General features: G+C 39.5%; 2 protein-coding genes across 5 annotated transcripts; both read left to right on the top strand.

The window, feature by feature from the left end:
• Nucleotides 1-78: 78 nt before the first annotated feature.
• Nucleotides 79-7,275, top strand: LOC17886233. Of its 4 annotated transcripts, none has more exons than XM_023782247.1 (15): nucleotides 79-2,909; nucleotides 3,000-3,128; nucleotides 3,254-3,445; nucleotides 3,522-3,571; nucleotides 3,683-3,995; nucleotides 4,072-4,198; nucleotides 4,292-4,489; nucleotides 4,830-4,925; nucleotides 5,210-5,424; nucleotides 5,538-5,753; nucleotides 5,837-6,112; nucleotides 6,211-6,358; nucleotides 6,452-6,585; nucleotides 6,724-6,810; nucleotides 6,893-7,275. In XM_023782247.1, the coding sequence occupies exons 1-15, from the start codon at nucleotides 318-320 to the stop codon at nucleotides 6,974-6,976; spliced, it is 4,857 nt and encodes a 1,618-aa protein (XP_023638015.1). In that variant the 5' UTR covers nucleotides 79-317; the 3' UTR covers nucleotides 6,977-7,275. The 4 variants fall into 4 exon arrangements, with proteins under 4 accessions (XP_023638015.1, XP_023638014.1, XP_006292726.1 ...); XM_023782246.1 differs by having other exon boundaries at nucleotides 80-2,909; nucleotides 4,289-4,489; XM_006292664.2 differs by having other exon boundaries at nucleotides 81-2,909; nucleotides 5,255-5,424.
• A 554-nt stretch (nucleotides 7,276-7,829) lies between these two features.
• Nucleotides 7,830-14,859, top strand: LOC17886667. The gene is made up of 15 exons (XM_006290433.2): nucleotides 7,830-10,536; nucleotides 10,626-10,754; nucleotides 10,851-11,042; nucleotides 11,119-11,168; nucleotides 11,289-11,601; nucleotides 11,687-11,813; nucleotides 11,903-12,103; nucleotides 12,413-12,508; nucleotides 12,791-12,972; nucleotides 13,090-13,305; nucleotides 13,389-13,664; nucleotides 13,752-13,899; nucleotides 13,986-14,119; nucleotides 14,256-14,342; nucleotides 14,421-14,859. The coding sequence occupies exons 1-15, from the start codon at nucleotides 8,050-8,052 to the stop codon at nucleotides 14,505-14,507; spliced, it is 4,725 nt and encodes a 1,574-aa protein (XP_006290495.1). The 5' UTR covers nucleotides 7,830-8,049; the 3' UTR covers nucleotides 14,508-14,859.
• The last annotated feature ends 677 nt before the right edge of the window (nucleotides 14,860-15,536 follow it).

The raw sequence follows: 15,536 nt of genomic DNA, 5'->3' as shown, positions 1-15,536 counted from the left end.
TACCAAAAAAAATTCCCCTTTTTCTCTCATTATTTACATTTTCGATTTAATGATTATTTTCGCCTGGCTTGGCTTTGAACTCTACACAAGAGCACAACGACGACTCTTTGTTCTACTCTCTCTATCTTTCTCCCTTCACCTGCTTTCTCCGCCGATCATACGCCGTACTTCTCCGCCGTAATCTCCGAGGCGACGCCATGTTGACTCTAATTTAATTTCTCTTTTGACTATCTTTACGCATTTGCTGGGGCGTATATAACACACACACACGCGCGTATACATGCGGATAAAATTAGGGGTTTTGAGCTGAATCGTGGATGGGTCAGAAGAAGAAAACCCCCTCGTCTCGCTCCAAAAAATCGCCGTCGGCGACGGTGACAGTGACAGAGGTGGTGCCGTCTGAGATATCCGGTTCTAGCTTTAGTGAGGGTGGTATTCCCGGACCAGACGCTAATGTGGAGCCGTTGGATTCACCTGACATCAAGCTGGAATGCGACAAGGCACTCAAGTCATTTGGGCGGGGGAGCTACAACAAAGCGATTCGTCTTATTAAGGAATCGTGCTCTCGCCATCAACACTCTGCCCTAGTCCACCGAGTTCAAGGAACTTTGTGCGTCAAGGTTGCTGCTGTCTACGAAGATCAAGCTACCAAACAGAAGTATCTTCGGACTGCGATTGAATCTGCTAGAAAGGCTGTGGAACTGTGTCCCACCTCGATTGAGTTTGGGCATTTTTATGCCAACTTGCTTTACGAGGCTGCCAACGATGGGAGAGAGTATGATGAGGTCGTGCAAGAGTGCCACCGTGCTCTCTCCATTGAAAATCCGATTGATCCTGCTAAAGGGAGTCTGCAGGATGAGACTCAGCTGAAGATATTGACACCTGAGGCTCGTATTGCACATGTCCAGGATGAGCTCAGGTCTCTGGTACAAAAATCTAACATTGGTTCATTGTCCACTTGGATGAGTAACCTGGGAAAAGGTGATGAGAAGTTTCGGTTGATCCCCATTAGGAGAATGGCCGAGGATCCTATTGAGAGTAACTTGATTCAGACCAGGAGGCCGAATGAGATTAAAAAAGCTACCAAGAGTCTTGAAGAGATAAGGAAGGAGGTTGAAGTGAGGGTAGCTGCAGCTAGGTTGATACAGCAGAAATCAGAGTCTTTAGCAGCGGAGAATGTTGGAACTGTTGACAACAAGGGATCCGATGCAACACTAGGCGCCGGGCCAAGAAGCGGTGAGAGGAGAAAGCATGGAAATGCAAGGAAAAACGGCTCCACAGCAGATAGAAGGGATCGGGTTAGGTCATACTGGGATTCTATGAGCAAAGAAATGAAGAAAGAATTGCTTCGAGTAAAGGTTAGCGATCTTAAGAGTCACTTTAGTGCTTCAAAGGATGAGGATGCAAATGAGATTATAAGTGAGGCACTGTCGTTTTGTGAGGGCAGTAAGACTTGGAGGTTCTGGCTTTGCTGCCAGTGCAGTGAGATGTTCATGGATTCTGAGGCTCATATGCAGCATATTGTGCAGGTGCACATGGGTAATGTTGTACCTAAGATGCAAATGGTTCTGCCTCAGAGTGTTGACACTGAGAGGATTGATATGCTTTTTAGTTCCCCATGGAAACCGATGGATCTCTCTGCTGCGGTTAAATTGCTTCGCAGCCAGCAGAAAATCCAAAATTTTGAGTTTAATGAGTTCCACTCTGGCGACAATATCGAAGATGGTGACGACTGCTTCAAGGATGCATGGAATGATACTTCACCAGAGCAAGAAAGCCTTGAAGATGCTTGCAACGGTTGTGGTGAGAATGATTCTGAAGAGGGTAAGCTGTCGATCGCATTTCCTCCTCCTGATGGATGGCCATTATCTGATGATCCTGAACGTGCAAAGCTCCTTGAAAAAATCCGTGCAGCCTTTGAGCTACTTATCAAACACAAATATTTAGCTGCCAGCCATCATGATAAGGTGATACAATTTACTGTTGATGAACTCCAGAATCTACCCGCTGTGTCACAATTCGTAAATCGTAGCTCGAACCAGTCACCCATATGCATCTGCTTTCTGGGAGCTTCCCAACTCAGGAAAATTCTCAAATTCCTGCAGGACTTGTCTCAGGCCTGTGGTTTGAGTCGATATTCTGAACAAAGTAACCCCAATGATGAAATTAATCTTGGCGACCTTGGCCGTGAAGTTACAGAGGAGATTCTTTTTGATGCTGAAGATTCCTGTCTTCTTCTGGATGAAAAATTGCTTCTCACGGAGTTCATCCAAGAGAAATTTATGGGCTCACTATTGCATAATGTAGTTATAGCAAGTTCTGGAGATATTACTAATGGCAATAATGTGTCTTCTGGTGCGGATGGATTTCTTTCATGGATCTTCAGAGGACCCTCTAGTGAGGAACAAATTGTGTCATGGATGCGCACAAAGGAAGAGAAATCAAACCAAGGGATGGAGATCATGCAGATTCTTGAAAAGGAGTTCAGTCACTTGCAGAACTTGTGCGAGAGAAAATGCGAACACTTAAGCTACGAGGGAGCACTGCAAACTGTTGAGGAGCTTTGCCTTGAAGAGTGCCGGAAGAGGGAAATTTCAGCAGAGTTTACCCATGAAAGCTATGAAACTGTGCTGAGGAAACGAAGAGAAGAGCTAAATGAGAGTGACCATGAGTTGATGTTTATCAGTAGTAGGTTTGAGTTAGATGCTATAACAAACATTCTGAAAGATGCAGAAACTCTTAACCAGAATCAATTTGGATATGAAGAATCATATGGCTGCACGAGCTCTCAGCTACGTGATATGGAATCTGGTGAAGCTGATGAATGGGGGATGAAGGATTCCTTACATGAGGCTGACAGTTTCATAGAGATTGCGATCCAGAAACAAAAAGAGCAGTTGTCTGCAGAGGTAACCTTTTCTATCTTTACGCAAAAAGGCTGCGATAATTTTTTACTTCCTCTCTGCTTTAAAAAATACTCTGTACATGTGCTATCGCAGCTTAGCAGAATCGATGCGCAAATGATGCGAATTGTCACTGGGATGCAGCAGTTAGAGCTAAGGCTTGGACCAGTTTCCTCCAATGATTATCAGATAGTATTGTTGCCGTTGGTGAAGTCCTACATGCGGGTAAGTATCCAACCCTTTAGACCTTGTTATGTTTTCTTTTATTGATTGCGGTGTTCTTCCAGTTTCTAATTGGCATTGCCATCTTAATTTCTCCCTCTCTCTCTCTCTCCTCCCCTCCCCTCCAGGCACATTTGGAGGCATTGGCAGAGAAAGATGCCACTGAGAAGTCTGATGCTGCAAGAGACGCATTACTGGTTGAGCTCGCTCTTGATTCTAAGAAGGAGTCTCGAGGGAGAAATGACAATTCAAAACACACACTGGAAAAGTCCAAGGACAAGAAAAAGGTTAAAGACACTAGGAAACTGAAGGATATGAAGGTTTGAACTAATCTGTTGTTTACTTTTTAGGTATTTTTTGTATATCTTTGTAACTATCTTTAATGTTTTGTTATAGGGTACTATTGGAAATGACCATCGCTCCAATGTTGACTCAATTGAACGCAGGTGAAGATCTGCTTGGTGCATAATTTTTTAATAAGATGGTGTAACCGGCAAAATCATTGTTTCTGAAAAAATTGGTGGTGAATAATCTGTTGTGATAATTTCTTGTTCCAGCCTCCTTCAGGTTGCATCATTTGGTGACCATTCAGAGGCTGAAGTTGTTTCTGAAGCTGTTGAAGCTTTAAAAGAACAGGAAGAGGAACACAGACGCCAAATAGAGCTAGAGGAGGAGGAGAGAAAACTTGAAATTACTCTGGAGTACCAGAGAAAAATTGAGGATGAAGCCAAGGAGAAGCACATTGCAGAACAACAAAAGAATTATAGCTCTTCAGTTCCCATGAATGTTGCAAAGGCAGTGTATAATGTTTGCACAGATAATGTAGTTGATGATTTAGATTTACAAGAACATGAAAAATCCATAAATAAGGTAAAAATAGGGGGACAAGGTTGTGGTTCTTTTAATCAACATTTGAATTGATTTCTTGTTTTCTTTGGTTTACCAGGTGAAAAGGAATGGACGACTTGATTCCTTGGAAGGAGCCAGAGTGAATACAAATGGTGTTTTCCAGTCAACAAATCATTGTGCAATATCTGATACTGCAAAGATGCAGGATTTAAATTCCCGAAAAGGTTAGCACTGGTCTTCGAATATGAATATATGTGTTTACTAACCATTCTGTGGCACTCATACTTATTTTATTTATTTTCTTTTTGTTGCAGCAGTGCCTAACGGTACAGCTATGCAAGCTGGTGTTTTCCAATCTGACCAACGCACTGGGAGGAGAAGTAGACGCCAAAAAGCTTCAAACAAGTTAGTTGATGGAAAATATCAGGTCACATCTTCTGAAACCGAGAAAAGTAAATCTAAGTGGTCAGGCATCGACGGTGAGAGACAACCTGAAACACTACTTAGCAATGGTGGTAAGTCATTTTGGGTTTTTTTTCTTTTCATTTTCGTCCTAGATCGTTCTCTTTCTCTCGTGTTGCAAAGCATTGATAGTTGTGATGTATAGATGATCTGATATGGATCTAGATTTGTTTGATCTTATTGTTTTTCCGACCTCTGATATTAGATGTGACCAACTAAGGCACAAATGAATATGCTCTCATCTGTTAGAATTAATGAAACAGTTAGATCTGTTAAAACTGAAACTTCTGTAACTAGTGTATCTTGTTTTCTGCATTTATGTCAACGAGGAAGGACAGTGTCGACATTGATTTTTAGCAATTTTTTTCTAACATCATTCATCTTGCATTCCAGATGTGGGAACAAAGACATTAAGACAATTACAAGCTGAAGACGATGAAGAAGAAAGGTTTCAAGCTGACCTTAAAAAGGCAGTGCTTCAAAGCCTTGGTAATTTTCCAAACATCCCTGTTTATATATCATGTCTGACCGTAACATTTTGTGTTATTTTCTAAGTGCCCATTTTGTGACTAAATATTGTCTGACTGCTATGCAATTGGTATGAAGAATGGGTTATTGTGTATCCCACTTTTCTTCATCTCAGGGCATGTTTAAAGTATCTAATTATTTCAGATGTCTTAAATTATTTTTCATCATGTTTTAGTTATGCAACAGCTACTACCTTTCTCTATATTGTCATCTATTGCTCTCTAATCATTTTGTGGTGACAAAAGCCCTTAATAGGAAGCATCTGACACCAGAACATTTTGTTTACCCAGACGCGTACCAAGGAGGTAGAAATTTGTCGACACCTCTGGAAGTAAACAATAATGGGGGTTTATCTTCTGTCACAATGGAGTCTTTGGGCTCAACCGGAGATGTCATATTTGGCACAGGTCTTCAAAATGAAGTTGGCGAATACAATTGCTTTTTGAATGTTATCATACAGGTAACCCATACTTCTCATAAACTGTTTGTTTTCTCGGGTATTCAGTATGGATAATGTCCAGCACAGTTGATTTCTCTTTGCTGAAAGCCATTTTCTTTTCTTTTTGATCTTAGTCACTATGGAATCTGGAGCTGTTTCGAACTGAGTTCTTACGGAGTTCAACATTAGAGCACCATCACGTGGGAAATCCTTGTGCTGTCTGCTCTTTGTATGAAATTTTTACTGCCTTAAGTGCTGCTTCAAGTGAATTACGAAAAGAACCTGTGGCTCCCTCATCTCTTAGGATTGCTTTGAGTAACTTGTATCCAGATAGCAGTTTCTTTCAAGAGGTAAAGAAATTGATCTCTGGTTTTGCAGAGTAAGCTTTTTGTTTTCACAAAGGAGCCTAACCTGGGCGTCATATGGTGTACAGGCTCAGATGAACGATGCTTCAGAAGTATTGGCTGTAATCTTTGACTGCCTTCATCGCTCGTTTGCTCAAAGCTCAAGCATGTCTGACACAGAATCTGCTGAGAGCAACAGTACGGGTTCATGGGACTGTGCCAATCGTACATGTATTGCCCATTCTCTGTTTGGAATGGATATTTTTGAGCAACTGAACTGCTACAGCTGTGGGCTGGAGTCCAGGCATATGAAGTACACTTCCTTTTTCCATAACATCAACGCTAGTGCCCTACGCACGATGAAGGTAAAAAGGAATGCTAATTTTAAAATTATTTAGTAGACTCGAAATTTCGTATATTTTCAGATAACTCCTTGTTGTATTCCCCACTTTATGCCGTGTAGGTTACATACCCTGAGAATTCATTTGACGAACTTCTAAATCATGTCGAGGTGAACCATCAACTAGCTTGTGATCCCGAAGCTGGTGGGTGTGGGAAACCCAACCATATCCACCATATTCTGACCACTCCACCAAATGTTTTTACAACAGGTAAAACTTGTTGTGTTAGGATTTTGAGGAGTGCAAAGTTTTTTCAGATCACTGATACTTTTGTCTTGACATTAATCATTTTGGGGCTGGCAGTTTTAGGGTGGCAAAACACATGTGAGACTGTCGAAGACATAGCAGATACTCTTGCAGCCTTGAATACCGAGATAGACATCAGCATCATGTACCGTGGTCTGGACCCTAAGAGCACATATAGCTTAGTTTCCGTGGTACGCATTATTCTTCTTTCCCTATGACATTAGCAGAAGAGTGGTATTGAACGTAAAACCAACTGTAGTTTTTATTATCCTTGTATGTCTCCCCCCTAAAAACTTAACGTTGTTTTTCTGCTATTTTTGCAACTCCAGGTTTGTTATTATGGACAACATTATCATTGTTTTGCATATAGTCATGAGCACGATCAGTGGATCATGTATGATGACAAAAATGTGAAGGTAAGACTATCAATACAATGGCCTTTACAGGCAGATACACTCATAATAGACATTATCACCCAGTTAATTGTAATATCATCAGGTGATCGGTAGCTGGAGTGATGTTCTTTCTATGTGTAAAAGAGGACACTTGCAACCACAGGTTCTCCTCTACGAGAAGCGTTAAATCAAAAAGAAGCAAAAGAAAAACAAACAAAGTAGAGTTCTGTTGCTACAGTTTAGGAGATCCGGCAAGTACATACTACAAAAGAAGTAAGTATGTTTTTTTTTGACAATCAGAATGAAAACTACTAGAGGAAAGAAGAATGCAATTTGCTCGTCCCAGTGGTTCTAACATCTTAGAGGATGGGGAAGAAGATTTTGTCTTAAGATACCTCATGTAGTTTTCTCGGTTAGATCCTTGTCGCATTAAGGATTTGATTATATGTCCATATTATTATATATAGCCTTCGATTTCGTCGGTCATCTCTAATCTCTATAGATCATATATTCATATATCTTATCTTAACAACCAACTCAAGTGAAGTTAAAAGTTTGGAAAGAAATTGCAGAAACCCTAATCCAGTGAAATGTCTATATATCATCTTCTCACTAAGGCTTTTTTTTTTTTTTTTGGATTTTTAAGTACCTGTTTCTTCCACTTATCTCCATGGAACAATATGCTACAACTGAAACATGGAAGAACTGAAATCTTAGATCAAAACACTATGTATGGATGGTATGAGCTGCCTAAACAAGAATTCTTGAACAGTGAACAACCAAATTTAAGAATCTATGACTATGTGAATATGTCGAGGATTAACTGAAACGTACTCATAAAAAACTATCAATCAAAATCATCAATAAATTATATAATCTCAATTGGAAAAAATAAAACAGAGGGGTTCAGCAAACCGATTGGTTATACCGCTATCTGGTTAAACCATAAATACGGATGGGTTAACTCAAATGAGTGAACCGGGCGTGTAATCTTTTTACGGTTTAGTGTGATTTGCTGCTCCATAGCGAAAGAGAGAGAGAGAGAGCTACAACGACTCTTGTTCTACTCTCTGTCTCTCTATCTATCTCTTTCCCCTCACCAACTCTCCTCGGCGTATTGCGTTGCCGGAATCTCCGAGGCGACGCCGTCTGTAATTTCATCTCCGATTTGAACATCTTTGCGCGCATTTGGTGGGGCTTATATGTATCTGAGTATTCTTCATGCCGATTAATTTAGGGGTTTTAAGCTGATTTTCGTGGATGGGCCAGAAGAAGAAAACCCCGGCGCCGTGGGATTCGGCTGTGATCAAGCTAGAATGCGAGAAGGCACTCAAGTCATTCGGGCGGGGGAGCTACAACAAGGCGATTCGTCTCATTAAGGATTCGTGCTCCCGCTATCAAGACTCTGCCCTAGCCCACCGTGTTCAGGGAACTATCTGCGTCAAGGTTGCTTCTGTCTACGAAGATCTAGCTACCAAACACAAGTATCTCCGCAATGCAATTGAATCTGCTAGAAAGGCTGTTGAGTTGTCTCCCAATTCGATTGAGTTTGGCCATTTTTATGCCAACTTGCTCTACGAGGCTGCAAACGATGGCAAGAGAGATTACGACGAAGTTGTGCAAGAGTGCCAACGTGCTCTCTCCATTGAAAATCCGATTGATCCTGCTAAAGAGTCTCTTCAGGATGAGACTCAGCTGAAGATATTGACACCTGAGGCTCGTATTGCACATGTCCAGGATGAGCTCAGGTCTCTGATACAGAAATCTAACATTGGTTCTTTGTCCACTTGGATGAGTAACCTGGGAAAAGGTGATGAGAAGTTTCGGTTGATTCCCATTAGGAGAATGGCTGAGGATCCTATCGAGAGTAACTTGATTCAGAATCAGACCAGGAGGCCGAATGAGATTAAAAAGGCTACCAAGAGTCTTGAAGAGATAAGGAAGGAGGTTGAAGTCAGGGTAGCTGCAGCTAGGTTGATACAGCAGAATTCAGAGTCTTCAGCAGCGGAGAATGTTGGAACTGTTGACAACAAGGGATCCGATGCAACACTAGGCGCCGGGCCAAGAAGCGGTGAGAGGAGAAAGCATGGAAATGCAAGGAAAAACGGCTCCACAGCAGACAGAAGGGATCGGGTTAGGTCATACTGGGATTCTATGAGCAACGAAATGAAGAAAGAATTGCTTAGAGTTAAGGTAAGTGATCTTAAAAGTCACTTTATTGCTTCAAAGGATGGGGATGCAAATGAGATTATAAGCGAAGCTCTCTCTTTTTGTGAGGCCAACAAGACATGGATTTCTTGGGTTTGCTGCCGGTGTAATGAAAAGTTCATGGATTCTGAGGCTCATATGCAGCATATTGTGCAGGTGCACATGGGTAATATCATACCTAAGATGCAGATGGTTCTGCCTCAGAATGTTGACACTGAGAGGATTGATATGCTCCTTAGTTCCCCATGGAAACCATTGGATCTCTCTGCTGCAGTGAATTTGCTTATCAGTCAGCAGAAAATCCAAAACTTTGAGTTTAATGAGATTCACTCTGGAGGAGATAATATGGAAAATGGTGACGACTGCTTCAAGGATGCATGGAATGATACTTCACCAAAGAAAGAAAGCCTTGGAGATGCTTGCAACGGTTGTGATGAGAATGAATCTGAAGAGGGTAAGTCATCGATCGCATTTCCTCCTCCTGATGGATGGCCAATATCTGATGATCCTGAACGTGCAAAGCTCCTTGAAAAAATCCGTGCAGCCTTTGAACTACTTATCAGACACAAATACTTAGCTGTCAGCCATCATGATAAGGTGATCCAATTTACCTTGGATGAACTCCGGAATCTACCCTCGGTTTCACAATTCGTGAATCATAGCTTGAACCAGTCACCCATATGCATCTGTTTTTTGGAAGCTTCCCAACTCAGGAAAATTCTCAAATTCCTGCAGGACTTGTCTCAGGCCTGTGGATTGAGTCGATATTCTGAACAAAGTAACCCCAATGATGAAATTAATTTTGGTGACCTTGGTCGTGAAGTTACAGAGGAGATTCATTTTGATGCTGAAGATTCATGTCTTCTTCTGGATGAAAAATTGCTTGGCACTGAGTGCTTCCAAGAGAAATTTATGGGCTCACCATTCCATAATGTAGTTATTGCAAGTTCCGGAGATATTGCTAATGGCGATAATGTGTCTGCTGGTGCGGATGGATTTCTTTCATGGATCTTCACAGGACCCTCTAGCGGTGAACAAATTGTGTCATGGATGCACACAAAGGAAGAGAAAACAAACCAAGGGATGGAGATCATGCAGATTCTTGAAAAGGAGTTCAGTCACTTGCAGAACTTGTGTGAGAGGAAATGCGAACACTTAAGCTACGAGGGAGCTTTGCAAACTGTTGAGGACCTTTGTCTTGAAGAAGGCCGTAAGAGGGAGACTTCAGCAGAGTTTACCCATGAGAGCTATGAAACTGTGCTGAGGAAACGAAGAGAAGAGCTAAATGAAAGTGACCATGAGTTGGTGTTTATAAGTAGTCGGTTTGAGTTAGATGCTATAACAAATGTGTTGAAAGATGCAGAAACTCTTAACCACAATCAATTTGGATATGAAGAAACATATGGATGCACGAGTTCTCAGCTACGTGATCTGGAATCTGGTGAAGCTGCTGTGTGGGGGATGAGGGATTCCTTACATGAGGCTGACAGTTTTATAGAGATTGCGATCCAGAAACAAAAAGAGCAGTTGTCTGCAGAGGTAACCTTTTCTATCTTTACGTAACACGACTGCGATAATTAATAACCACCTTTCTGCTATAAAAATACTATGTACGTGTGTTATTACAGCTTAGCAGAATTGATGCGCAAATGATGCGAAATGTCACTGGGATGCAGCAATTAGAGCTGAAACTTGGACCAGTTTCCTTCATCGATTATCAGATAGTATTGTTACCTTTGGTGAAGTCCTACATGCGGGTAAGCATCTAACTCTTTAGAACTTATTATTTTTTCTTCCCTTTGCTGTGTTCTTTCAGGTTCTAACTCTTTACACCTTGTTACTCTCTCTGCCAGGCACATTTAGAGGCGTTGGCAGAGAAAGATGCCACTGAGAAGTCTGATGCTGCAAGAGAAGCATTACTTTTTGAGCTTGCTCTTGATTCTAAGAAGGAGGCTCGAGGAAGAAATGATAATTCAAAACACATGCTAGAAAAGTCCAAGGATAAGAAAAAGATTAAAGACACTAGAAAACTGAAAGATTTAAAGGTGCGAACTTATCTGTTGTCAACTTCTAAGGTATTTCATGTATATATGTGTAACTAGCTTTCATGTTTTGTCATAGGCTACTATTGGAAACGACCATCGCTTCAATGGTGATTCAACTGAACATAGGTGAAAATCTGCTTTCTTAAAAAAATTTTAGTTAAGCTGGTGTATAGAATTTTTTTGTTTCTATAAATTTTGGTGTTGGAATAATCTGCCGTTGATGTTCTTGATGATTTCTTGTTCCAGCCAACCTTCTGTTGCATCTTTTGGTGATCATTCAGAGGCTGATGTTGTTTCTGAAGCCGTTGAAGCTTTAAATGAACAAGAAGAGGAATACAGACGCCGTATAGAACTAGAGGAAGAGGAGAGGAAGCTTGAAAAGACCCTAGAGTATCAAAGAAGAATTGAGAATGAAGCTAAGGAGAAACACATCGCAGAACAGAAAAAGAAATACAGCTCTTTAGTGCTGATGAATGCGACAGAGGCAGTGTATAATGATCGCATAGAAAATTTCGTCGATGATTTAGATTTACAAGAACCTGAAAAATCCATAAATCAGGTAACAATAGAGTGACAGGGTTGTGGAGTTGTGATTCTCGTAATCATCACTTGAAGTTAATGTCTGGGATTCTTTTCTTTACCAGGAGAAAAGGAATGGACAACTTAATCACTTTGAAGTAGCCAAAGTGAATATAAATGGTGTTATCCCGGCAGTAGATCATTGTTTGATATCTGATGTTAAAAAGGTGCAGGATGTAAAATCCCAAGAAGGTTAGCACTGGTCTTCGAATATGAAATTATGTGTCTACTGACTTTTCTGAGGCACTTACATTTTTTTTTTTTTTTTTTGTGTGTTGCAGTAGTTCCTAATGGCATAGCTATTCAAGCTGGTGTTCTGCAATCTGATCAACGCATTGGGAGGAGAGGTAGACGACAAAAAGCTTCAAACAAGTTGGGTGATGGAAAATATCAGGTCACACCTTCTGAGAGCGAGAATAGTAAATCTCAGAGGTCAGACACCGAATGTGAGGGACAATCTGAAAGTCTATGTTGCAATGGTGGTAAGACTTTTTTTTTGTTTCTCCATTCGTATCCTAGATTCTTCTTTGTGACATTGTTTTTATCTCCCTGACGTGTAGATATCTAGCTTTGTTTTCCTCAGCTTATTGATATTTCGAACTTATATTAGATGCGCTTGGGAAGACCATTAAGGCACAAATGAAACTGCTTATATCTATTGGAACTAATGAAATAGTATAAATATGCCTCTGTAACAAGTGTCTTGATTTTTTGTTTCTTTCAACGAGTAATGACAGTCTTTCAACGAGTATCTTTTTTGATGCATTCAATATTTTATCCTTGTGATGTAGATGCGGGAACAAAGACATTAAGACAATTACAAGCTGAAGACGATGAAGAAGAAAGGTTTCAAGCTGACCTTAAAAGAGCAGTACTTCAAAGCCTTGGTAGGTTTTCAACCATCCTTGTTTATATATCATCTCTGGCGGACTATGTCATTTGTATGAAGAATGGTTTATTATATATCCCCTTCTCACCATCTTAGGACACATTATTTTATATGATACTTGTAGGCATATTGATTAGATGTCTTAAACTAATTGTTTATCATTTTTCTACCTTTCTTTCAAAATTTTCATTTTTCAACATATTTGTTCTGTGGTAATTTTGGTGTGACAAATCCCCTCAATATGAAGTATCTGACACCAGAACATTTTGTTTGAACCCAGACGTATACCAAGGAGGTAGAAATATGACTTCATATTTGAGGACACCCCTGGAAGTAAATAATGATGGAGTTCTATCTGTTGTCACAATGAAATCTCAGAACACGACCGAGGTTGCCTTGTTTGGAACTGGTCTTCAGAATGAAGTTGGGGAATACAATTGCTTTTTAAATGTTATCATACAGGTAACCTTCAGTACTTCATTTCTCATAAACTGTTTGATTTCTTGGGTATCAGTATCTATAGTTTCTTATGTATTCCATATTTAATTTTTATTTTTTATACTTTTATTATGATCTTAGTCTCTATGGAATCTGGGGCTGTTTCGCACTGAGTTCTTGCAGAGTTCAACACTAGAGCACCATCACGTGGGAGAACCCTGTGTTGTCTGTTCACTGTATGAAATTTTTACTGCTTTAAGCGCGGCTTCAAGTGAAACACGAAAAGAACCGGTGGCTCCTTCATCTCTCAGGATTGCTTTGAGTAACTTGTATCCAGATAGCAGTTTTTTTCAAGAGGTAAGGGAATTGATCTCTGGGTTTACAGAGTAAGCATTTTGTTTTCATAAGGAGTCTAAACTTGGGTGTCATATGGTGTACAGGCTCAGATGAACGATGCTTCCGAAGTATTGGCTGTAATCTTTGACTGCCTTCATCGCTCATTTGCTCAAAACTCAAGCTTGTCTGACACAGAATCTGCTGAGAGCAACAGTACGGGTTCATGGGACTGTGCTAATCGCACATGTATTGCCCATTCTCTGTTTGGAATGGATATTTATGAGCAACTGAACTGCTACAGCTGTGGGCTGGAGTCCAGACATTTGAAATACACATCCTTTTTCCATAACATCAATGCTAGTGCCCTACGCACCATGAAGGTAGCATATGAGTGCTCATTAGACTGGCTTTATGATGTATATTGTTAGATAATTTACTGTGATTTTTTCCCACTTTGTGCCTAATAGGTTACCTTCGCTGAAAAGTCATTTGACGAACTTCTAAATCTTGTCGAGATGAACCATCAAATAGCCTGTGATCCTGAAGCTGGTGGGTGTGGGAAACCCAACCATATCCACCATATTCTCACCACTCCACCTCATGTTTTTACTACAGGTAAAACTTGTTATTTTGATGAATGTAAATTTGTTTTCAGATCAATGATATTTGTGTTTTGACACTATTGATTCTGGGGCTGGCAGTTTTAGGGTGGCAAAACACATGTGAAACTGTAGAAGACATAGCAGCTACTCTTGAAGCCTTGAATACAGAGATAGACATCAGTATCGTGTACCGTGGTCTAGACCCTAAGAGCACATATAGCTTAGTTTCCATGGTACAAATTTCTTCTTCTTCCCTGTGATATCATATAACCAGAACAATGGTCACAAACTTGAAACCGAATGTGTGTTTTCATTGTTTGCTTTCTTTCACCCTAAAACCCTCCCGCCCTTTTGTTTATTTTTCTCCAGGTTTGTTACTATGGACAGCATTATCATTGCTTTTCATTTAGTCATGAGCACAATCGGTGGATCATGTACGATGACCAAACCGTCAAGGTAAGACTATCGTTACATTAGACTGTGAAGGCAGATAAACTTGTCGACATTATCACCCATTTGATGTAATATCTTCAGGTTATCGGTAGCTGGAGTGATGTACTTTCTATGTGTGAGAGAGGACACTTGCAACCACAGGTTCTTCTCTACGAAAAGAAACGTTAAATAAGAAAAAGAAAAGGAAACAAAAAAAAAACAGCAAGTAGAGTTACGTTGCTACAGTTTTGGAGATGGCCCAAGTACAAACTGCAAAGAAAGTAAGTACTATTTTTTTGATAATGGAAAACTCAGAGAGGAAGGAATGTGATTTTACTCTATTCATCATCATAGTCGTTCTAAGAAGATGGGGAAGAAGATTTTGTCGTAAGAATTAAGCAATAGTGTTTGTGGAAGAGGTTTTAGAAGATGTCATTTAGTAAATCTTGGCCAAAAAATCATCACATTAAGCATTATATTGTTCATATAGATCTATACAATACAACCTTCGAGAAAATAAAATGAAAATTCCTTACAACCTTTTACGTTTGGTCGTCTCGTCTGTATAGCTAAATATCATTTTATTCTAGATATATATTATGATTAATGTCGTCCCAACAGTGTTTTTATCACTATTTATCCGAATTCCGAAGCTTAAAAACAAGTTAGCACGATTCTTACATCAAAGTTTATGTTTTTAAATAATAAAATATTTGTAAAAGAACCCAAGAATAATTTGGAATTCATTTTCATCATAGAACTGAAATAGAAGTACTTTAAAAAACAAAAACAAAAAACACTCAAATAATCTTTTAAAATAATAATTGAATAAAAAAAATCTATACAAAATAATCTACTAAATTCGATTATATAACTTTAGATTTGTTTTGTGTTTTAACTAAGATAAGACTGAAAACACTTAATCTAATTTAAGAACCTAAATAACTTGATAAAAAAATTGTGTTATATTGAGATGATAAAGTACAAAACTCAAAACTCTACCAAAAAAATAAAAACAAGTCATTTTGAAAACTACCTGTTTTTGAGGTATACGTTAAAAAATACCCTTTTATATTTTTAATAACAATTATATTGTTTTAAGTAACACAACAATTATGTCCATTTAAATTTAAATCAATATCTTTAGAAAAAAAAACTAAAATAAGATGATTTATTTATAAAGTACTTCTAAATAATAATTACTGTTGGCAGACTCGA

The sequence above is a fragment of the Capsella rubella genome, unplaced genomic scaffold, assembly GCF_000375325.1.
Source record: "Capsella rubella cultivar Monte Gargano unplaced genomic scaffold, Caprub1_0 scaffold_5, whole genome shotgun sequence".
NCBI classification, from domain to species: domain Eukaryota; kingdom Viridiplantae; phylum Streptophyta; class Magnoliopsida; order Brassicales; family Brassicaceae; genus Capsella; species Capsella rubella.
This window is presented reverse-complemented; position numbering and strand designations above follow the sequence as displayed.

What these genes read in the sequence shown, in the direction of transcription:
- LOC17886233 (XM_023782246.1), top strand. Translation starts at nt 318, where the DNA reads ATGGGTCAGAAGAAGAAAACCCCCTCGTCTCGCTCCAAAAAATCGCCG. An exon ending in GTTGACTCAATTGAACGCAG is followed by an intron (nt 3,572 to 3,682) that starts GTGAAGATCTGC and finishes TTCTTGTTCCAG; the next exon opens with CCTCCTTCAGGTTGCATCAT. An exon ending in ATAGCAGTTTCTTTCAAGAG is followed by an intron (nt 5,754 to 5,836) that starts GTAAAGAAATTG and finishes TATGGTGTACAG; the next exon opens with GCTCAGATGAACGATGCTTC.
- LOC17886667 (XM_006290433.2), top strand. Translation starts at nt 8,050, where the DNA reads ATGGGCCAGAAGAAGAAAACCCCGGCGCCGTGGGATTCGGCTGTGATC. An exon ending in TGGTGAAGTCCTACATGCGG is followed by an intron (nt 10,755 to 10,850) that starts GTAAGCATCTAA and finishes TCTCTCTGCCAG; the next exon opens with GCACATTTAGAGGCGTTGGC. An exon ending in ATAGCAGTTTTTTTCAAGAG is followed by an intron (nt 13,306 to 13,388) that starts GTAAGGGAATTG and finishes TATGGTGTACAG; the next exon opens with GCTCAGATGAACGATGCTTC.